General features: G+C 45.2%; 1 protein-coding gene across 1 annotated transcript; it reads left to right on the top strand.

Annotated features, from left to right (window-relative positions):
- The first annotated feature begins 1,458 nt into the window (after window positions 1–1,458).
- LOC148521960 (protein kinase C delta type-like) lies at window positions 1,459–23,552 on the top strand. The gene is made up of 8 exons (XM_088474325.1): window positions 1,459–1,852; window positions 16,513–16,613; window positions 17,450–17,620; window positions 17,816–17,907; window positions 18,740–18,802; window positions 19,016–19,154; window positions 21,663–21,929; window positions 23,274–23,552. Exons 1-8 carry the CDS (start codon window positions 1,459–1,461, stop codon window positions 23,550–23,552), a joined length of 1,506 nt encoding a protein of 501 aa, XP_088330451.1.
- The last annotated feature ends 46 nt before the right edge of the window (window positions 23,553–23,598 follow it).

Below are 23,598 nucleotides of genomic sequence, written 5' to 3'. Positions count from 1 at the left end.
TGTGTTCAAGAGTTTTTCAGGTGCAGCCAGCAGAATAGTTCTAAAACTCCACCACCACCAACAACTATGGGTCATATTCAATATGAGGTGAAAAGTCTGTCATCGGCGATAATTTATCGCTGATGACGTCATTTTCGTCTGTTTCAATTATCCCAATATTCAATTTCAAAGACTTTTCGCTGGTGCGAAAAGTCTTTGTAAAAAAAATGGGTATATGTTTTCTCCATGTAATACATGGTGAAAAACGTGCAGAATTGGGGTTTTGGGGTGCAGAATAAAAGAAAATAGCCTGCAGCCTTTTTAATGTCCCCTAAAAGTCATCTGTGTCAAAAAACATTTTTAAGAAATCCTCAGGACACCCCAAAAAATATACTTTCATTTTGGGGGCAAAAAAAAAAATATTGGGGAAAAAGTTTTAAACTACTGAAAATGATTCAGGGGGGTTTCCCATGTATGCGGCTGGTAGCGGCAGGTGCATTTTCTAGAATGCGGCTGGTAGCGGCAGGTGCATTTTTGAAGAATTTTAAAAAATAACTTTAGGGACTTAAAAATATGCTTGTACCCATTTTCATGTGCCCCAAATTTACTAGGCATTGTTATTTTTACTCTCCAAAAAAAGCTAAGTGCTATTCTTCACTAGTTCTTCACAGGCGCATTTATGCACCTGCCACGGCTATGTAAAAACCCCGACTATCTTCAGCAGGCCAAATCGGGAGTACCCAAAGTGATCCCCCATGTTAGAACATCTTTTGGGGGTTGACAGCATGATTTCCCCAAAAACAAACAGCACTTTTCGATACTTACCTTTCCGCCGGGTCCAGTTTTCGCCGGATCCAAATTGAATATGGGGATAAGCGGGCACGCGCCCAATACTTTCTCCCTCCAAAAAACGGCGATGATGGCGAAAAGTCCGACCTCGGACTTTTCTCTTCAAATTGAATATGGCCCTAAAGAGGACACTGTGACTGTGCGTCATGCTGTTGCTGATACGTATTTCTACTTAAGCCTCTATAATTTATAAAATTTCTAGGTCTGAAAGGTTAAATTCCTTACTATACAAGCTAGCCTTCTATAGTTAATCAGCATGAAACAGCATCCATGATAAAAGATACAAGCGAAACACCATCTGCGTCAGTCCAGCAAGGAGATTTGTCAGTGATGCCACAGAGGCCCTCTTCCAAGTTCAAAAATGTATATGAATTAATGTTTTTTTTAATGACCCTGATTTGTAACTTCAAGCATTTGTCAACATCAATTGATTGTAATAGGAGAAGTAACAGTATCAGCTACAAGTTAGCTACATGAGATGGGCATCATCTATGGTGGTGGGCTGTCTGGTAAAGCATAGCTGGTGCCATCATCAGCTGTCATGCTGCTGTCACATGATCACCTGCTGCTGTTTACTTTCAAAACTCTGAGTGGCAGTTGGGAGTCAGAGACAGTTGGACTGTCGGCAGGATGGCGTCACATCTGGAGGAAGCCAGGAGCTCAGAGGATGAGGAGTTTTCTATCTACAAGAGAAGAAAGAAGATGATGGCTTTGAAGAAAAGAAAGATATCTGACAGTTTGGAGGAGTTTTGGGCCATCAAGAAGGCCAGAAAGAGGATTTCCACCGAGTCTCGCACGAAAGGAAGGAAGAAGTGCCTGCATGTGGAAAACAGCTCTGATGATGGGAGCCAGGAATTTTTTTCTATGGATTATACCAACCAAAAGAGTGATAAGAGGAGGAAGAGAGAGGATCAGATAGAAGAAATTGGCATAGACAGTGGAATGATTGCAGACAGGAAGAGAAGGAAAACATCTGGGGAGTTAATTCGCTATGGTGACTCTAGAAGGAGACAGGAACGAGCAGGTATGCCGTATCAATATATAAGACATGACAACCAGTAGACTTGGAATAATACAAACCTTACAAGAAAACAACAAAAACAATCTGGACAGTTTAGACCACTCCCATTATCCACAATTACCACACCCATTTCCTATGAGAATCACACATCCAACAAATTATGTACCTTTTGCCTGGTGGTAAATATGATAACCTTTATGAAGTAATTATTCAATATTATCTGAGGTAATCATTTATGGCCATCACATGCAGTATAACAATATTAGGATTTGCAGCTGAAATTATGAATATAATTAGAAATATGTGTTTCATTTGGCTATAAGTCTTCTTTATCTGTTATTTTCCATCTCTTGGGTATCTAACTGTTTGCTCATGTTAGCATGGTCCAAGACTACATCTACTGCCCCTAAAGGGAATGTAATCATGGGTCCCACTTAGGGGTAAGGCCAACCAGTAGTGAGGTAATATACTGCCGTTAGTGGGGTTGTGGTAATTCCAACGAGAACTTGCTTAATGCTAAAGTGTAGTATATAAAGAAAAAGAGTTTCATATATTCTATGAAAAAGAACTACAGTGATGAAATGTGTATTAATCAATAAACAACCTTAATTTATATGGATAAACATATGCATTAATAAATACAAAAAATTTACTTTGCTGTTCAAGGGACTACCTGGGACTGACTGTTATTAGTCTTTTTTTACGCAGATAATGATCTCTGTTGCTTTTCCTAAAAATATCACAGTTGGGGCTCTATTCAGCAAACACATTTCTACTAAACAATGCGGATATGAGTGTTACCACATTTTTCAGTACTATTCCCACTATACAGCAAAGTGTTACCAGAGAAGATAACGCAATTATCTTCTCCATTAATATCAGCTCGCACAGTATCACACTGTAGAGCGGAAGCCATTGCTCCCTACAGTTCTTTAACATTTTTGCAACTCATCAAGCATCAAAACATTAAATAAAGGTGTAGACGCTTATTTTATATAATGTCATCTCAGAATAGTGTCATATGAAGAAAAATCCTTCTTTCAGCCTGAAAACAACCAGGATAGAGGGATCTTGTACAATCAGTCCCTGTAGCCGTTCCCAGCAGTATAATGACACAGATTTGTAAAAAATGCATATATATCTATATATAGCCCATCCCTGAGCTTTTTCATATTGCGCCTCTTTATACACTCCTCTATAGAAACTCCAATTTGGAGACGGAGGAGCATGTTGGGAAGATAAGCAGTATGTATTCAAGCCAGAGAAGCACCGGGAAGGCTAAAAATGGCGGGAAAATGGGCGTGGTCACTTAAAATGGGGCGTGTCAACATGACACACCCTTTTATCGTCACTCTGACCATTCCTTTCCATATGCACCTTAACCCCAGTAGTGCCCCTTATACAGTAACCCCAGTATACAATGTCCCCAGTTGTGGTCCCTCTTATGCAGGTCCATAGTAGTACCCCTTTTACAGTACCCCCAGTAGTGGTCCCCCTTAAGCACCCCCCCATTAGTTCCCCTTATACAGTACACCCAGTATGCAATGCCCCTAGTAGTGGTCCCCCTTATGCAGCCCCTTATTAGTTTCCCTTATTCAGTGGCCCCAGTAGTGGTCCCCCTTATGCAGGCCCCCCCCAGCGATCCCCCCTGTACAGGGCCCCCTGTAGTGGTTTTCCCTATTTAGTGCCCCCTGTAGTGGTCCCCTAGTAGTAGTTTCCCCCTAGTAGTAGTCCCCAGTAGAGGTTCCCCCTCCCGATGCAGTACCCCCAGTAGTAGCCCCCTCGGTAATGGTGCACCAAGTAGTAGCTCCCCCCCAGTAATGGTGTCCCCGGTATTAGTAGCTCCCACCCAGCAATGGTGCCCCCAGTAGTTGTAGCTCCCCCCCAGTAATGGTGCCCCAAGTAGTAGTAGGTCCCCCCCAGTAATGGTGTCCCCAGTAGTAGTGGCTCCCCCCCAGTAATGGTGTCCCCAGTAGTAGTGGCTCCCCCCCAGTAATGGTGTCCCCAGTAGTAGTAGCTCCCCCCAGTAATTGTGCCCCCAGTACATGCCCCCCCCCAGTAATTGTGCCCCCAGTAGTAGCCCCCCCCAGTAATGATGTCCCCAGTAGTAGTAGCCCCCCTCCCAGTAATGGTGCCCCCAGTAGTAGCTATCCCCCCAGTAATGGTGTCCAATGCAAAACTAATCCATATGCACTGTCCATATGCAGCCCTGCAGCACCACCACTCCAGTCCCCCCACACTACAGAATCCTATCTATGACACTTATCTATGACACCTGACCCTCCCTGGCTGGCAGTCCCAACCAGTCCATAGCATCTGACAGTCACTGAATGGCAGCGCAGCAGCTGACTGAAACACGCACTAACTGTGAGATGCGGTAATTTAATTAGTTTTGCATTGGATTTACATATAGAATATTATGGGATATTATTTAAAACAAAAACGCTGTGCTGCTACTGCCAAATATATATAATATAAAAAATGGGTGTAAGCAGAGGGTGGCTTTAAAATGGTCTATCTATCTCATCTATCTCATATCTATCTATCTCATATCTATCTATCTATCTATCTATCTCATATCTATCTATCTATCTCATATCTATCTATCTATCTCATAACTATCTATCTAATATCTATCTATCTCAAATCTATCTATATAATATCTATCTGTCTATCTCATAGCTATCTATCTACAGTAACTACTCTATCTATCTCATATTTATCTATCTACAGTATCTATCGATCTATCTATCTAACTCATATTTATCTATCTATCTCATATCTATCTATCTATATCACATCTACATACCTCCCAACCGAATGCGGGACATCCCGTTTTTCTGGGACTGTCCCGCTGTCCCACCCGCGGGCCGTAGTGTCCCACGGTGGGGGGGAAGTTGGGGAGACCACAAACCGCTCTCCCCAAGCACGTCCCCCAAAGTGACGATAACGGGGGAAGTTGCGAGGCTATTTTCCATAGACACCTAGCTAAGTTAGAATGTTGGGAGGTATGCATCTATCTATCTATCATATCTGCCTCATCTATTTATCTATGTCTCCTATATCATATTTATCTCTCTATCTATGTCACATCTATCTATCTATCTATCTATCTATCTATCTATCTATCTATCTATCATATCTATCTCTCTATCTCATATCTATCTATCTATCTATCTATCTATCTATCTATCTATCTATCTATCTATCTATCTGTCTATCGTGGTGTCCTGGGCAAGTTATAGATGATAATGTGGTTACTTCTGCAACACATGACTTGCAGTAGTGGTGTTGGCATTATGTGGCAATACAGGGGTGACAAAGGCTGATTGTCTCTGTAATATGTATGGGGGTATCTCTGTTCAATGTATAGCTGTAAAGGCCCCCATACATCAGAGATTGATTGCAGCAATCGTGCAATTTGCAATCGATTGTGTATAAAAATCTTTCCCTTTTTCAATCGATTGCTGATTGCAGAGATGCCGCAATCGATTGAAAAAGGGAAAGATTTTTATACACAATCGATTGCAAATTGCACGATTGCTGCAATCGATCTCTGATGTATGGGGGCCTTAACTTATGTTTTGGCAAATGCAGGGGAGATATGTGTGGTCAAGGGGGGCCCCAGAGATATCAGTGTACCAGGCCCCAAGATTTCTGTTGGCGGACCTGCCCATGGCTCAACTGAAGATATACCCTTAGTGACCTTCTGTAGCTTCTTTTCTGCTGTCATGTCCCCCTAATCTGTATATCCTCCCCCTCAGCCTGATGGCCTTAGGTTATACTGTAGGTATGTGATTTATCCCTATGTTATTCATCTGCAGTCCTCTTACCTCTGCAGCTGCCTAGCACCACCAAGCCTTAAATTGCCCCACCAGCCATAATGCAATCACTATGTGTCCGAGGGAGGGGGTGATTACTCCTTCTAGATGGAAAATGCAGCATTTCCCTTTTATCATGCATTGTTAGGGGATATCGGGCATAGGGGACTAGATGATGATAACCACACCCAGTGCTGTTACATGGCTATGGAAATAGGATGCTTAATGTAAAGGGGCAGCAGGCATAGTTACTATGAGAAAGAGATTGTGCTCTCCTGCATGGGCACCTTACAGCTGACTACAATAGGTATATGTTTACTGCTGAAGAGTATGTGGTTTTATCCAGTTATTTACATATGGGGCAGGATTTAGTGCAGCCTAATGTATGATTGCAGTCACCTGTGCTGAACTAGGTAATTGATGAGACAGGTGTTTCAGCACAGGTGTCTGCAATCATAAATTAAGAGGGAAGTCCAGGAGCAGAGCATTTTATTCCTAATGGAATGGTCACGTTGGAGCATACTTACCGACTTTTCTGCAGGGGGCTTTGGGAGGGGACTGCCAGGTCCATCCAGCAGGGAGGGTGGGGGCGGTTCAGGTAGGTGGAGCGGGGGTGTTCCGACATGATCGCATCATAGTGGCCCCACCCCCTGCTTTAGAATGCCAATATTACTGGCATTATAAAGCAGGGGGCGGGGCTACGATGACGAGATTCAGCGTGAATCGCGTCATCGCACCCCTGGACCGCCCACTTTTTCGGGTTTGCGAGGTGCCGGAGGCCATTCCGGGGGACTTGCCTAGTCTTGCGGGGTGCCAGGAGCAGCACCCGATTATCGGGAGAGTTCCGGGAGAGTAGACAAGTATGCGTTGGAGGGCCTGAGTTAAGCTGTCAGTAACCCGGGTTATATGAATAAATAGCATAATACATTCTGTTTGCTGCAACAAACTTTGCTGCATCTGTAAAACCATAATCTTTTACCACCTTAAATAAACTGGTTAATTACAAGCATGATAACAGCTGACTGCATGCAGCTGGGTAATGATCATGTGTCTGGGTTTTTTAAATGCAGAGTGCAATGCGAATTGGCCATAATAGCTCCAGCATTGCATATATGGAACTAAGGGCCTGAAACAGCATGGATCGCAATTGCAACTGCATACGCATATCGGTCAATGGTGCATACTGCGCATGCGTATGCACCGCAATGCGCATGTGAAGGTTAGCATTGCATTTACACACGCAGATAGAAAGCCATCGCAGAGTGAGTGATGGGATGTCAGTGTTTGGGTGTGGTGACGAGGGAGTGGTAGGGAAACCCAGGCGTGCCTGTCCGTTTGAACGCCATTACATGGGTGTGCATACATTAGCTACTGTGACGACATATGCAGCCTGAGTACTCACTGCATGCAACGGAACCTGCAATTCCTGAGACAGGAAAGATTCAGTATATAGGAAAGATTCCTGGACTGCACACCCTGAATATATATATATATATATGCAGCTGTGGCTGCTCTTAACTATTTCTTTGAGACTTCACTTTTCCTATTATGGCGGTGCCCTAGGACGGCTTAGCTGGGCTAGTTTGGGGGTGTCCTACGCTCTGGATTTGACCCCTAGTATGTTAGGGACCTACCCTAAAGAAGTTACCTGGATATGGTGGGTAGGCCCATAACCCTGGCCATGATTATGCTAAAAACCTCTATCAATTGCAAAATTTGATTACAAATGTATTTATATATAATTAGTAATTATGCACATGAGATCTGTTTGTTTCAATTCCTGGGACAGGTCAGACCTGCTGTAATTCTGTTAGAGGGGCTGATGTTACTCATTGTTACCGATTTATACGCAGGACTGAGAGGTATTATGGATGTGAGAAAGCGGTAGTGGGCATCTCTATGCTGGCTGAGTGGTTACAAACATTAGCATATTTCACAGCAGAACTGCATGCATAATCGCAGCTGCGATCACAATAGTGATCTGTAATGAATCAGGCCCTAAATACAGATATCACCCACACGCTGAGTTGTATGCATCCTTGTGACTGGACTGCTACAATCTGTATGCTTGGCTTCATAGCTGTCATTATTTTCAGTTCTCACTTGCATCAGCCCTTTCCCTGGTGCAAAAGATCCACCTGAATATACAGGTGTATTTACACATATGCACAATCCCTGCATAGACCACAATTATGTGGAGATGCTCCTAATAAGCTATATCTACTTGTTACTCATAGAGGAAACAATTCCATTGTAAGATGTTTCACTGTAGTTCCAGGGAGTATTTTAAATGACAATACTCTTTAGCCATAACAAAATGGAGCACAGCATACAATCTGACCTCTACATTAATGAAATACATGGGGTATAACTGAATACTTTATAGCGTTTTTTATGTATTTAGGTCTGTTTACTGTAATATGCTCCCCCTTGAGTTGCTGCAACTCCACATACTATTGCATGTTACCAGGGCCGGCTCTAGGAGGAGTCACGCCCTGTGTGGAGAGGGAATACGATGCCCCTCACCCTGCACTCAGTGAAGTCGTGAGTGCCCAAAGAGGAGGCGTGGCCTAATTATCGTAGACCATGCCCCCTAAGTGACGCTAATTGGGGACATGCCTGTATGGCACGTCTCCCATTTAACATCAGGCTGGGGGCAAGCCCAGCACTCCTTCAGTAGCTGGGCTGCCCCCAGCCCTCTTCCTGCACTGAATTGTCCATTACTTTTCTATGGGGTTGGCACAGCTGCGGCGGTGGGAGTGTCCAACCTGCCGACCAACAGTGGGACACTTCGGCCCGCGGGTGGAACAGCAGGGCAGTGCCCAAAAAACGGGACTGTCCCGCTGAAAATCCGGAAGGTTGGAAGGGGTATGCCCTCAATGGGGTGGCGCCCCTGTTCGACTGCAATGGTTGAGCATGCCTCGTGCCGGCCCTGCATGTTGCTTTAGCCTTGACTTCTCATCTTGTGCTAATCCCTACTAACTACAATAGGTGCAAGGGGTACACCTGCTTTAGGGCCCAGTGCTGATGGGGGCTGATCTACCTTGTCAAAGTTATATGTGTTATATTTTTTACCATTGGGGAGTCTCGGACTGGAGCATGAAGGGCCCACCGGGGGAATGCAGTGATAGGGGCCCATATTTGGGGTTGTGGCCAGCCTCCACAGAGGCTTGGCTAACCATTAAGAGTGCATGGTCTGGGTCCCTTAAAGAATCTATATAGTAAACTTACGGACACGCCGGGCAGCCCCCAAGCCCTAAGGACAGTGAGCCCGGCGTCTATATTCTCCGGGGGTGACCGGGTCACCGCACATTTCTTCACCCGCGGGACACTGCGACCCTCGGGTGAAGGCGGCTCCCGCAGGCTGTTAGGGCAGGGCGCTTTTTGCCCTCCTTCTGGAGGGCAGGGCGCTTTTTGCCTTCCAGCCTTCCTAGCAGGAATGCTAAGTGTACAGTTTGGAACCTGAGCACTAGAGAAGAGGGTAGGCCCTTGGGCAGTGGGGCTCACCAGGGGTTTCCACTGTACCCCTGTGGGCCAGTCCTACACTTCCATTGGGTGCTACATAGGGGCCTTCTCAAACTTTTGCTATGGGGTCTTCAAATACCTAGTTACACCCCTGGCTCCACCTACAGTTTATATGGCGATGGCCCCTGGCAAAATAAGGGACTAGCACTCCTCCCTCACAGTTATAGTACATTATTCCTACACAATATAATGTATAAAGTGCAATATAGCCCACGGGACAATTGTGCCTTCACATTGCCATTAATAAATAACACATATTCTAGAGACAACCAGGGTTACAGAGAGTTTTCAGGCATGCAGTTGTATGGGGATACGGGAAGTTACACACTGCGCAGCAGCACAGGCGCATTGTCAGGACTTGGGGCAGTCAGCACAGAATACCGGCGGTGCGAGTGATCACGGTATACAGCGCTCACTGCTCAATCATTTCATATCTCCCATTCTGGGATCAACATAATAAACATAACCACTGTTGATCCCATGTAGCCATCCCCAATAAATAAATATACCTTCCATCCTATAAAGCCCATAATAACATCAATATTAAATAAATAACCCTCATCCCCACCTTAAATTAATAGACATTGCCAAGATGCCACTATTATATTAATATCCCTCATCATTAAATAAACAGTTCCCATCCACTGCTAAATGATTACCCCACCACACCAATAAATTAATAGCCCAGCCCACATCCCCATTACATTAAATAATAACTCCACACTAATAAATAGCCAAGTCCTCTATCCAATAACATTAAATTACTAACCCACAAAATAATAATAAAATAGCTCAGTCCCCTGCTTTAAAAAGTCTTCCTGCAGCCTGAGCTCAAGGGGCTCAGGGATGCTGTGTATTCTCGTCTCTCCCCATTTACATGCAGTGTCGGACTGGGGCATTAAGGGCCCACCAGGGAATGCAGTGGTAGGGGCCCAACCTTATCGGGTATGGCCAGCCACTGCAGGGGGTGTGGCCAATCACTTCAGAGCCTTGGCCAAACATTAGAAAGGACAAAGCCTGCAGACAACATGAATACTACAGTGCAAGGTCTAGGGCCCCTTTATAAATATATATAATAAATACTGATAGTGCATGCATGACAATGTACCAGATTATGCACTAGAGTAAATATACCATAGTCCTGGGAAAGCTGTATAATGTTACATATGTATAATAATAAAGCTTGTGCTGGTGATCCTGTCTATATATAGCACATTAACACACTATATATTACAGGAGACCATCGTATACACCAGCCAGTGTCTAAAACTCAATAAAAACTGCATTAGTAAAGGCCAAACACATGTCATTATACAATGGTTTAACAATTGAAGTTATTACTACTAGGATGAATGTGTTGTTTTTAGAACTTCATTCATAGTCTGCAAAATGCTATATTTTAAATGTTAGTTTGGTAGGAAGGCGAATCTTGGCATCATTTCAATAGAAATAAACCAAGCACCCATATACATCCATGTTCCTGCTCCACCAGGTACCTAACTATCTAACAGAGTGACAATGTATAAATTATCTGCAACCTGATGAATAAACGAGAGTGTCAGTCCCACACAGGATTTCCTTTGTACATCTCTGTGTTAGTCTGACCCTACCCATATGCGATAGGACCCGGTGGTAACCCGGTGGGCAGACCTGAGCCTGTCTGGACTGTTCTACCTTTCTCTGTTTTCACTATTCTTCCTTTACAACATTATGGCCTTTGACGGGAGCTCAAAAATAAAAATGTAGTCCCTTGATTTCTGGCCTTTTTATCCGCTGCAACACAATACATGGTCCTGGTCAACTATTTGGACTGCTCATTTTTAATATTTCAATGAGTATCATAATTTAGACACATCAGTTCCTAACCTAGTAGAGCTTACAATATATTTTCCCTGCCACTAGCACATTACATGAACTGAAATGAAGGCATCCGTTTCCTCTTATTACGTGTCCATTCTGTGCAACATAACAGCATAATATCTCTATAAATTGTTGAGTCACAAATATAAAGAAATTAAAGGTGGTTTCTGGCTTTTTGTCCCCTCTGTCTTTCCTTTTATTCTCCCTCCTCCTCTCTCCAGTGTCTCCCTTTCTCTTCTCCTACAAGTCTTCCCATATTTTTAAAGCGGCAATCCTTTTAAAGGCAAAACCAAGCTGGTTGTGCACTTAAAATGATTGCCGCTTTTATAATACGGGAAAACTCGCAGGAGTTTCCGAAGCAGGTGCACTTCACAACCTATAACATAAGCCCCCCCATCTCCATATTTTTCAACCTTTTTCTGCAACTTTCTCTGACAGTCTCCCCCGCCCCTCAATTTATAACTTGGTCAGGAGCTTGTAGAAGAGACTCACTGGTTTGAGCAGTATAGGAGCAAGGAAGCATTTTGTATTTCTTTTTTTTACTGAAATCTGGATCCTACTGTATATAGGCGAGTTCGCACCAGGTACCTGATTCAGAATTGTACGCTATTGCTGCTGCAATTTTTGTAGCTGTAGATATGCTAATGCAACAGTGGCTGGGACTTGTACTAAGAAGCCCAATTGAGTCATGGCAGTCTGTCTTCAACTACGTACACATATCGGACGCAGATCATTCAAACATCGACTCCTCCAGTCCAGTAAGTCTATGGTGATGCCCCTGAAATGGTCAAGACACGCCTTCGTTTTTATCTGACACTACACGTTGCCTCCCCCAAAAGCTTCCTGCCTGTCACTCACATTGCAGATAAATACTCACCGTGTGCGCCGCATTCACAGTGCCACTCAGACGCATGAACAGTACCATTCCGACACATGAACCACTCAGACGTACCACTCAGACGTATGAACAGTACCACACAGACGCATAAACAGTACCACTCAAACGCATGCACTGTGCCACTCAGACGCATGAACAGTACCATTCCGACACATGAACCACTCAGACGTACCACTCAGATGTATGAACAGTACCACACAGACGCATAAACAGTACCACTCAAACGCATGCACTGTGCCACTCAGACGCATGAACAGTACCATTCCGACACATGAACCACTCAGACGTACCACTCAGACGTATGAACAGTACCACACAGACGCATAAACAGTACCACTCAAACGCATGCACAGTGCCACTCAGACGCATGAACTGTACCATTCCGACACACGAACCACTCAGACGTACCACTCAGACGTATGAACAGTACCACTGAAACGCATGCACTGTGCCACTCAGACGCATGAACAGTACCATTCCGACACATGAACCACTCAGACTTATCACTCAGACGTATGAACAGTACCACACAGACGCATAAACAGTACCACTCAAACGCATGCACAGTGCCACTCAGACGCATGAACAGTACCATTCCGACACATGAACCACTCAGACGTATGAACAGTACCACACAGACGCATAAACAGTACCACTCAAACGCATGCACAGTGCCACTCAGACGCATGAACAGTACCATTCCGACACATGAACCACTCAGACGTACCACTCAGACGTATGAACAGTACCACACAGACGCATAAACAGTACCACACAGACGCATGAACAGTACCACTAAGACGCATGAACAGTACCACTAAGACGCATGAACAGTTGCAAAAAAAAATCACTGCATTGGCGAAAACATAAGCATAGCGTAAAACGCTGAATCAGGCCACCTGCATGTTAGGTCTAACATACACGCACAAGCTCTGACATAATGCGTTCAGCACTTATTTTGATTACATAATTCCTCTTATCTCTATCCCCAACAGTGTGGGGATACACATTGTGCATGGGCAGAACAGTATTGTCACAGTCAGGTCACAAAGTAATGATGAAGACACAGGGGTAGTGGCGACTTTGGGGGTGGGCTTCGGGATAGCAACTTTTCCAGAGGCCTCTTAACTTCTAGGCACTGTAACGGCCCCAACCCCTTCAGTTTCACTGATAAGAGTGTGTATTCTGTAAGATATTTTTATACAGTTGCAGCAGTGACGTATCTATAAAGGGTCCAGGGGGGCCCTGCAAACCTTGCACCCATATTATTTTAAACTCACCTGTCCGTGGTCCTGCGTCTGGTGTCAGCGCTGCTCAGAACACTGCTCAGAACACCGCCAACTGATGCGGCTGACCAGCCACCGGAGCATTAGTAGACTCCGGGCACTGGAGTGTGCTCGCAGTCTACTGCACATGCACAGAACGCCGGAAAATGGGCGCAGCTGCCATTTTTTTGGCATTCTGCGCATGCGCAGTAGACTCTGGGCACATTCTAGTGCCCGGAGTCTACTAATGCTCCGGTGGCTGGCCAGCCGCATCAGTCGGCTGCCGGCCACCGGGTAGAGAGGAGGGGGCCCTGCCTGGGGAGTGTACACGGGCCCCCTCCTCTCTTAAGACGCCCCTAAGTTGCAGTCATGCTTCAGATGGCCCTTCATATTTCTAGAAAATAATCTTATCACAATCATCTATTTATTGTTATTAATGTGCAAATAAATAAGAGCCGTTTACCTACGATATCTACAGACCAAGAGCCAGATTTAGGCTGGGTACACACTAGGACGATGTTGGCCCGATATGTTGTTTCTGGCCGAATCAGAACAACATATTAGCTGGATCGTCCAGGGTGTACGTACTATCTGCGCGCTCCTGTGGTCACATGCGATATCGTCTGGTCGGCCGTCCTGCATAGTTTATTATCTGCGGTATGATATATATTTTGTCCAGGTACACATCACTAGGTGTGTACCCAGTATAAGAGAAGGACACAGAGAGCACAGACCCTGTTCTCTGGGTCCCCCTGCAAGTGCACATTTACAGCACACAATTTTAACGTGTTGTCGGTGCCTCCCATTAACATGGAACATACTTTAAAATATACACAGGACAGTGCTAGCTGTAATGTATATTTTACCAAGTGGGTACTGCTGGATGAAGAGTGGGAGTGGACTAATGAAGTAGTGAGGATGTGTTGCACAAGTAGAGGGGGCAGACTGAATGAGAGGGGGCAGACTGAATGAGAGGGGGCAGGCTGGTATGAGAGGGGGCAGGCTGGAATGAGAGGGCTAAACTGGAATGAGAGGGGGCAGGCTGGAATGAGAGGGGTAGACTGGAATGAGAGGGGGCAGGCTGGACTGAGAGGGGACAGGCTGGAATGAGAGGGGTAGACTGGAATGAGAGGGGGCAGGCTGGAATGAGAGGGGTAGACTGGATGAGAGGGGTCAGGCTGGAATGAGAGGGAGAAGACTAGATGAGAGGGGGGCAGGCTGGATGAGAGGGGGGCAGGCTGGATGAGAGGGGACAGACTGTTAAGGCAGTCACTGCCTTTTTATTTTTGTAACTAGCCAAATACATTTAAAATCAAATATTTTCTCCTGAGTCCATTCTTTATTCCCATAATCACTAACCTTATAGGCTTGTTATCTATTCAGGCTGCCGGGTGCAGATGATGAGGCTCGATGGATCCATGTTCTTTTCCAGGCTCCTCTGTCTCTGTGTCTGGGCTCCTCCCCCCGCTGACGCCACGCTGGAATTAGTGTAATGTGCAGCAGCTGCTCTCTTTCACTTGAGGTCAGCCCACTCCTCTCAGCCCCGCCCCCGATGACATCACCACAGCGCTGGATCAGCGTAGTGCAGCTGCTGCTGTTCAACAGTTTGTTAATGTACAGCCCGCTGCCTGCCCAATCGCATCAACACCACCCCCCCAGCCAGGACAGTCACAAGCACAGCAGATCTTTTGAAGTGAGCGTCTACAGTAGCGAGGAGCCTGTGGTAAACTCCTCCCTCGTGGCGTCACCGCTGATTCCTTTTACGGAATGTGTGGTGTGAGAAGAAGCCGGCCACCTCATGTGAAAGGGTACAGGTTACAGGGGCTAGGCCACGCCTTCCTGAAATAGAGGGCGTGGCCACAAATCATCGGGGCCCACCGGGGATTTCCCCGAATCCCCGGCAGCCCAGTCCGGGCCTGTTTACATGCACTGCTCACCTGGCCAGCCCCGCAGGATTGCCCACTCACTGCTGCTGGCTTTTTACAGGGCTGATAAGTGTAAGTAAAATTATGTTTTATACAGTTATGAAAATTATATATATATATACATATATATATATATATATACACACACACACTATATATCACTATAAAGTTTTTTTACCTGTATAAAACTCTTCTTCTAAATTGTTCCAAAAATTATTGATTTATTAGATAATCAAATTATGTAAGTAAGAACTATTACCCTTATTCAATATAATGTCATTAATAATCTACATATTTATTAACTGCGTTTTACCAAATCAGGTGTAAATAGTTATTTACATAATTTGATCATTTAAAAAAAATCAACAATTTTGGGGTCATTTTTGGAAAATATTAGCCAATTAAATGGTTAAGCAATGGGGCCCACTGAGGATATCCCAGATACACTGATGGTCAGCCCATCCAGCTATTATATAAATAATATTAAGCAACTGACCGGCACAAGGTGATGCAATTTGACACCAACCTGAGGTGCAAATACCCCTCCACAGCCCATCCCTGACCATTTTTCCAACAGTAGCAATTTATAACCCACTTTCCTCTGTATGGCTGAGTTTATGTGCTCTCTCTGTACACAACAGTATTCTGACTGCATTACAGTTACATAATGGTGTAATACAATACAATAATGTACATGCATTTTATATGTGCCTCTAAGGGCTCTATTTACTACAATCTGCATTGGGAATGCAGATTGTAGTGTGATATTACTCTGGTCAGCTGACATCCCATACTGCACTGGGACCCGGTCACCTGATGACCGGGCCACAGTGCAGTAAGGGAGACCAGCTGACTGGAGGGAGGACATCACTGGAGCCCTGAACACCGGTCTCAGGTAAGTACATTTTTTTTTACCTTTTTTTTTTTGCAGTGTATCAGCGTGTGGTCTGTTTAGACCACATAGCTGATCACTGGGGCCGACTCCGGGCTCTGCTCTGCATGTTAGAGCTGGAGTCCGGTAACCGGGGGAGACCCTGGGTAACGCCACCTCCAGGTGGCGTTATTATCACAGGGCCTCCCCAAGTATATTTTTCACAATTTATTTTTAGTAACTTGCACACAGATCGCATTTCCCATTCCAATTATGGGAAATGCGATCTGATTACTAAAAATAAGTGATATGTAGGGGTTGGAGTAGAATTTTACGAATACTACTCCAAATGCCCTGTAGTAACTTTAGGTGAAACTAAAATAATGTGAAAAGGGTGTGAAAACACCCTTTTTCACTTAATTTTAGTAAAACTAATGATTATAGAGCCCTAACTCTGAATAGTAAATGTTACATTGTTCACTTTTTTATACCTATAAGGAGGAAGTGGTGTTCAGGAAGCTGCTCCTGGAGAAACAGTCTCTACAAACATCAAGAGGCTGTCCTTCTGCCATCTACTGGGCCAGGGCAGCTTTGGGAAGGTAAGTCATGTGACTGTGGTTACATAACTCAGGTAACAACTGTCTGACTCAGACATTGTAGTAAAGGAGGCATCATGAATATATTATCATTGTCACTCCATGTACGTCATTAAGCATCACCATAAAGCAGTGGGGCAGGGCCAGATTAAGGCTTGTGGGGGCCCCATAAATTGCGGGGGGCCCTTCAAGCCACACGGAGCTTCCCCCTAAGCCTTCAGCCCTCCTACCCCCAAAGACTCTGCCACTGACTTATCTGAGTGACGGTGTGCGGGCGTGACCTCCTCCCGGCAGAATTGCTGCCTGGTCCTCCAATCGGCGTCACGGACGTAATGTGTCATGTGGCGCCGGTGAGAAGAAGACTCGGGAGCCGCTCTGAGCTGTATGCAGCGGCACTGTCACTGGACACCTGTTCTCGGCAGGGTAACACTGATCCTGTGTGGGGCCCCTCCGTGTGTGGGGCCCAGGGACGACCGCCCCTGTCACCCCCCCCTTAATCCGGCCCTGCAGTGGGGGCAGGACTTAATAGCACTATTCCCCTCAGTCACATCATTAATCTGGGAATATTCTGGAGTCTCATTCCAGGAAAGTAGCCGGTAGGCCTTACTCCTGTGCTGGCTGACTGCGTATTACCATTGTCATTTACAGAAACATCATCCACAGTCTACTCTGTTATAGAATCAAATAATATCTAAAAATGAATTTTTTTTTAACTTTAATGACACTGGAAATACAATATACCGCTAACCTCTAAAGATATGGAGCTACCTGGATGCGTATGAAGGTAATAAAATGTAAGTAGAAATATGATTGTGTGTGTATGCCTCTATCACCTGTAGGTCCTGCTGGCTGAGGACTCTCTGACTGGTCAGCGACTGGCAGTGAAGGTCATCAAGAAGAGAAATCTGCTATTGAAGGACCCGGAGCTGGTGTTTGTGGAGCGCAGGGTGCTAGAGGTTGCGTCTGGTAGTGCCTTCCTCATCCATGGTCACCTTGCCTACCAGACCACGGTACAGTGTATTTCTTATTAGACAAGAATCATTAGTTGGGATTCTTTATTTATATTTACACATTTAACATAAATACAGGATTCATCTCTTCTTGGGTAATAATGTTACTATGAGCCAGTACGCTCACTTGGAGTTGTTGCCATGTTCTCCTAATAAAATGTATTATATGACTATTGTGTGTGTCCAATCAAACAGAACCATCTATTTCTGGGTCTGGAATACGCGAGTGGCGGGGACTTATACCAGTTCCTGCAGAGGAAAGGCCGCTTGGACATCACCAGTGCAACGTAAGCACCTCAAATACAACAGACATGTACTGAAATGAACTGTAACAGGGTGTGCAGAGATAGGGACAGTATAAGGGTTGTACTCCTTTTCTAAGTTCCCCTTAATATTTCCTACCCCTACACATTTACCCAAAGCTGGGATGCTAGATAGCCCAGCAGCTAACATTACTGGGGTACCTTGTCCTTATCAATAGACCTTGTTTAAGATAATACTCAGTTTTGAGCTGCATTACATCTGCATTAAAAGGAGTTAGACTTAAATAAAATGCAGACTTTAATGTACATGCCCCCATCCCATACACCTGAGCCATCCTCTCCAGGGAATGGCAAATGTTCAATGTAATCTTTTCATTAAGGTACGGTCTGATCACCTTAATTTGGTCTTTATGTGGAATGTGAGTATGGATAGAATAACATGCAGGGGCACAGAGAGAAGGGGGAGCAGATACTAATTACCGGGGCCTGGACTTGTTTGAGGGGCTTGGTAGGGTGCCTGGGCCAGCTGTCGAGGGGGATAAACACCCCCCTTTACAGGTGCACATAGTATTTTCCACTAATTTTTTGAAGGGGGATTTGACCACACCCCCTATATATCACCTGGTCCCGCCATTGTCCCTGATAGCCCTGCTAACATATGGCCTATTAGATCATGGAATGTCTTGCATATATGTCAATGTGCTGATCATGTGGGGGCATAGTTGTGAGAATGTGTCAGTGATAACAGGGTGTCATGTGACAGGGGCAGTGTTATGACATGAGGAGGTAAGTGGGGATATCAGGTTTTCTACCTTTTTCTAATGTCAACAAGTTACAGTCATTTCCTCTCTTTAAGGTTCTACGCAGCTGAGATCACATGTGGTGTACAACACCTGCACTCTAAGGGTGTCATCCATCGGTAATTATACTAATAATTCAAATTTCATACATAATTAGGTCACAGTGATGTGCACTTTCTTATTACGCTTAAAGTAAGAACTGAAATCACTGTAATCACTAGGTGGCGCTGTCTGCAAAATGTGACTCCTGTAATACTACTGGTAATTCATGTACAGTATATATTTCTCACTAGACAAAACAGTTCTCATTTATTATAAATCTTTCTTTTTAGAGACCTAAAGCCAGATAACATCCTGATGGCAGAGTCTGGTCATCTGAAAATTGCTGATTTCGGCCTGGCAATCGATAACATCTTTGGTGACCAGACAGCCACAGCCTACGCTGGAACCCCTGGATATATGGCACCAGAGGTGAAGGGTATAATATATTATTACTATCAGCAGCATATGTTCCGGCTTACGCCTGGCAGATGTCACATACACTTATTACATTATTAATCAATGTTTTTTGCCATTTGTTTTGACTGCAAAATACAGTGTATACATCACTTTTAGGCATAAAATGTAAAAATCTTTTCTAAAACATAGAAAAAAACTCTCCATATGGAGAAAAAAATGGTTACACCACACACAAATAAATCATTATGGGCCTAAGTCAGAGGTGGGAGCAGACGTGACTGTGTCTTTGGTGATCACCCATATGTGATACTATGTAATGCCACTACACAGCCCTTCCCTGGTGTACATCTGTGTGTGCAAGGACTGAGACGTCACTATGGGCATATATAGATGCTGTAATACTGCCTGGTGCATCTGTAGTCACCACCATCGGTCACACCATTGAAACTTATACCAGCCCTATGGCAGGTGCAGATTATACAAGTATGGCCTCACTGTGAGTGATTGAGCACCCATGTACACAAACACGTTACTGACACACCCATAAGACAGACCATCTCTGTGCATCTGTTTAGCCACCTCCCAGTCACTACCCAGGAATGCCAAGCACTTCTCCTAGACATGTCTGATGGTGTGCGGCTCATCAGTGTCTTTGTGCGCACACACTGCGTAACACTTGCACCGTAGGAGTTTTAAGGATTTTCGGGTAAGCGCAGTAGCAAAACATTGCCCAACTTTGCGACCATCGGCATTGCGTCCAATTCAAAATCAGGCCCTATATGTCCTGTCAGCATAAGTGGTGCATTCGCCATCATTCATTGACAAGTGGGTTCGCTAGTGCTGGTGATCATCATCATCAGTGAATGTGCACATGTCCCTGACCTACCCCAAATAATAATTCTGGCTTCCATCTGTTCATAGCTGTGCCATCACACCTTTATTGTACTCTTAATAAGAGCGTCACTCACCTGCCTACCCAGGAGCAAGCATGTATGACAGCAGTGCTGGGGAAGTACTCTGTGGCACCCTGTGCCAGCCCCGCCCCTGAATATGTGACTTCATGGTGTTACGACACTCCAGGCAGCTCTACAGGCTGCAGGGTGTGTGTTTGTAGTGACCAGGCACCCTGCAAGCCAAATACAGGAGCCTGGGACAGAGACAGTGCCATACCAAGGTCCCTGCACAATGACACTGCTCACACTTCCCTATTGACATCACCAGGGCCGAAACTAGGATATCTGTCACCCGGTGCAAGGTAGTACTTTTGCGCCCCCTCCCTTCCCATACCTGGATTTTGTCCTTGCTCCTCCATAAGGCAGTGCACTAGTCAAACGTCCCTGGTATAGTGACTTACATTATTCCACACACAATAATGCGCATTACACATTATGCCACACACTATAATGCCTATTACCAAAGTGCCACTTACATATTTGCCCGACACCATTTTATACCCCACAGAAAGGCTTCTAATTACTTTAAAATTACCTGCTTGTTGTCAGGGGTTTTTGCTCATTGCCAGGGGGTTCCATGCTCGTTGCCAGGGGGTTTCATGCTCTTTGCCAGGGGGTTTCAGGTTCGTTGCCAGGGGGTTTATGCTCATTGCTATGGGGTTTATGCTCGTTGCCATGGGGTTTATGCTCGTTGCCAGGGGTTACATGCTCATTGCCATGGGGTTTATGCTCGTTGCCAGGGGGTTTCATGGGAGAAGATGCAGCTTTCAGCATCTTCTCCTGGCACTTGCTCTGGCCTAACAGACACTAGAGGTCCAGTAAGGACCTCTAGCATCTGCCTCCTCCGAGGCGGCGGCCATTTTTGGATGGCCGTTTTCTGACTCTCCAGCCCCCAAGCCACTGTGAGTCATCCCTTTTTCACCCCTGCATTCCGGCACCCGGTGCATGTGCACCTCTAGCCCCCCCCTAGTTGCGGCCCTGACATCACTGAGTGGCAGATTCACTGTGAGTTCTGTCCGTGGAAGTCACGGCTAAGGATGGCCATCGACCATCGATATTTAACAAGCATTAAAGGTTTACTACTGATGAGCGACGGTTTTGCTATCGATTGCAGAGAGCCAATGGAGCTCAATGTTTTTTTCTTCTACAGAGAGACAAGGAGCTTAGCTGCGCCCCCTGGAAGTCTGCTAAGTCCCACCTCACGTTTTATATTGGCCCGCGACCCACTATTTACTAGGCAGCAGTGGCCATCAAGTGGTGCAAACCATCAATGGTTTTCCATAGATGTTTTGTTTTGCACCATCGATGGTTATCATCGATGGCACCATGGAAGGTGACCATCAATAGAAAGCCCTATATGACCATTCCTAGTCACGGTTGTGACGGTTTTAGCCACTTCAAGCAATTTGCGGCAAAGACTCAGCTAATAGAATGCTGCCCAAAGTGTTACCTACTGACAGAGGTGGGATGATAATAGCAAAGAACTAGTGCCAATGAGACACAGACACATGGCGTATAGTAGATAATGATAGAGTAACAATGTGCTATAATATCTCTCTTATGGTAGATGCTGGCAGGAGAGGAGTACAACGCTGGAGTGGATTGGTATTCATTTGGTGTCATCATTAATGAAATGATTACCGGAACCCGTCGCTTCCATCCCAGACGGTTCCACGAGGCAGAAGCTGTGGCTAAAGACATCATTAAGCAGCTCCTGTGTAAAAATCCATCCAGGCGTTTGGGAGTCACCGGAAACATCCGCCAGCATCCTTTGTTCCAGCGTATGGATTGGGTCTCGCTGGAAGCCCTTAGACTCCCACCACCACATGTCCCTGACCCAGTAAGTATAGGAAAAAAAGCAGTTTTGCACAATTAATGCATTTAAAGATAATAAGGGTCATTTACAAATATAATAAAAAGATGAAGGTCAACTATCATTTTATGATGAGAGGACATCGCTCAGCCTATCCAGATGGTGATCACTGTGGCATTACCTGCTTTATTTAGCTAGTGAAATAACTGCAATCACATTGCACCCATATGTAGTAAGTGATTTCATGTACATTATTATACTGAGTCCAGCCACTGCCAACATGGAACTCCGGAGAGCTAAGTATTGAACATGGGTGCAGGGTGTATGGTCAGGGCAGCTACTAGGGGGGCACATGCCAGTGACGCTGGTCTTGGGGGCACTGAGAACAGGCTGCTGAGCGTGGGCCTAGGCACCTGGCTGTTAGTGTGGGTTTGGAGCCACATGCCGGGACTGGCAGGCAGCCGCCCGCTGCCCTGCAGAGACACAGAGCTGCAATCATTCTCATGTAGCGCCAATCAGAGCTCGTGGACCAGCTGCAAATCAGCAGTGGCTGCCGGTCTGCAAGTTCTGATTGGCCCGTGACCGGTGTCACATTAGAATGATGGTGGTGTCTGTCTCTCAAGGACTGTGGACGGTTGCCTGCCAATGCAGGCATAAGGCCCCAAATCCTTAGCTGGAAAGCAAGCTTGCTAATGCGGCATGCAGCTCCAAATTTTAGGTAGAGGGGCTTCAAATCCTGGGAACAAGGTGAGAGGCTTCGGGGAAGGAAGGGGGACATAAATGTGTAAGGTGCATTATGGTGGGTTAAAGTGTAAAGGGTATTACTGTGGCATAATGTGTAAGAGGGCATTATTATGGCATAATGTGTAAGGGGCATTACTGTGGCCTACTGTCTAAGGGGCATTACTGTGGCATAATGTGTAAGGGGCATTAGTGTGGCATGTGTTGTAAGGGACATTACTGTGGTATAATGTGTTGTGGGCATTACTGTGTTGCGTAATGTAATACATGAAACCACACACCCTTTTCAGGAGTGCACATGCATTGCACATAAAAAAATGTCTTCTTTGTTGTTTTTTTGGGGGGGAGGGGCCAAATTACTGCCTTCCCACTGGTGAAAAAAATCCTAGTTTTGGCCCTGGTATGGTTTGGGCCCCAGTAGACTTTGCAGCCTACAATATATGCACCGCACACCCCGCACCCTTTATAGAGAGGCCACTGAGCAGAACCACACTACACTAGTCTGTGCTATCAGCGGATCCATAGATACATGTCACATCTTACTTTTTTCTAACACTTTTAGCTTTTATGAATTTGAAATCAGATTTTAGTACATGGATGTTTATTTGTCTCTTCTTCCTGTAGCCCACCATTGTACACAGCTCCCGAGGATGTAACATCGAGGAGATGGAAGCAGCAGAGGCTCAGATAACACCACTGAGCTCAATGGACCAGGAGCTGTTCAGAGGGTTCTCATATGTGGGCTCCAACTGGAGGACCTTCCCCAGAACACCAGCCTTCCACCTGCATGGAGCGAGATGGCCTAACACCTGGAAGATGGTTATGGAACGAAGAGATGGTTTTAAGCTGATGGTTTTCATATTCATGTTTATATTTTATGTGTATATTCTCTATATAAGTTAAGAGTATAATTTTAACACATATTCTTTTCTATTCTTCTGAGGTCACC

Source organism: Taudactylus pleione, unplaced genomic scaffold (genome assembly GCF_031769625.1).
Source record: "Taudactylus pleione unplaced genomic scaffold, aTauple2 ptg000154l, whole genome shotgun sequence".
NCBI lineage: Eukaryota > Metazoa > Chordata > Amphibia > Anura > Myobatrachidae > Taudactylus > Taudactylus pleione.
Note: the sequence above shows the minus strand (reverse complement) of the source record. Positions and strands in the feature narration are given on the sequence as shown.

Coding starts and splice junctions, on each gene's coding strand:
- LOC148521960 (XM_088474325.1), top strand. CDS start 1,459: ATGGCGTCACATCTGGAGGAAGCCAGGAGCTCAGAGGATGAGGAGTTT. Junction 17,908..18,739: donor TTGGACATCACCAGTGCAAC/GTAAGCACCTCA, acceptor CCTCTCTTTAAG/GTTCTACGCAGCTGAGATCA. Junction 18,803..19,015: donor TCTAAGGGTGTCATCCATCG/GTAATTATACTA, acceptor CTTTCTTTTTAG/AGACCTAAAGCCAGATAACA.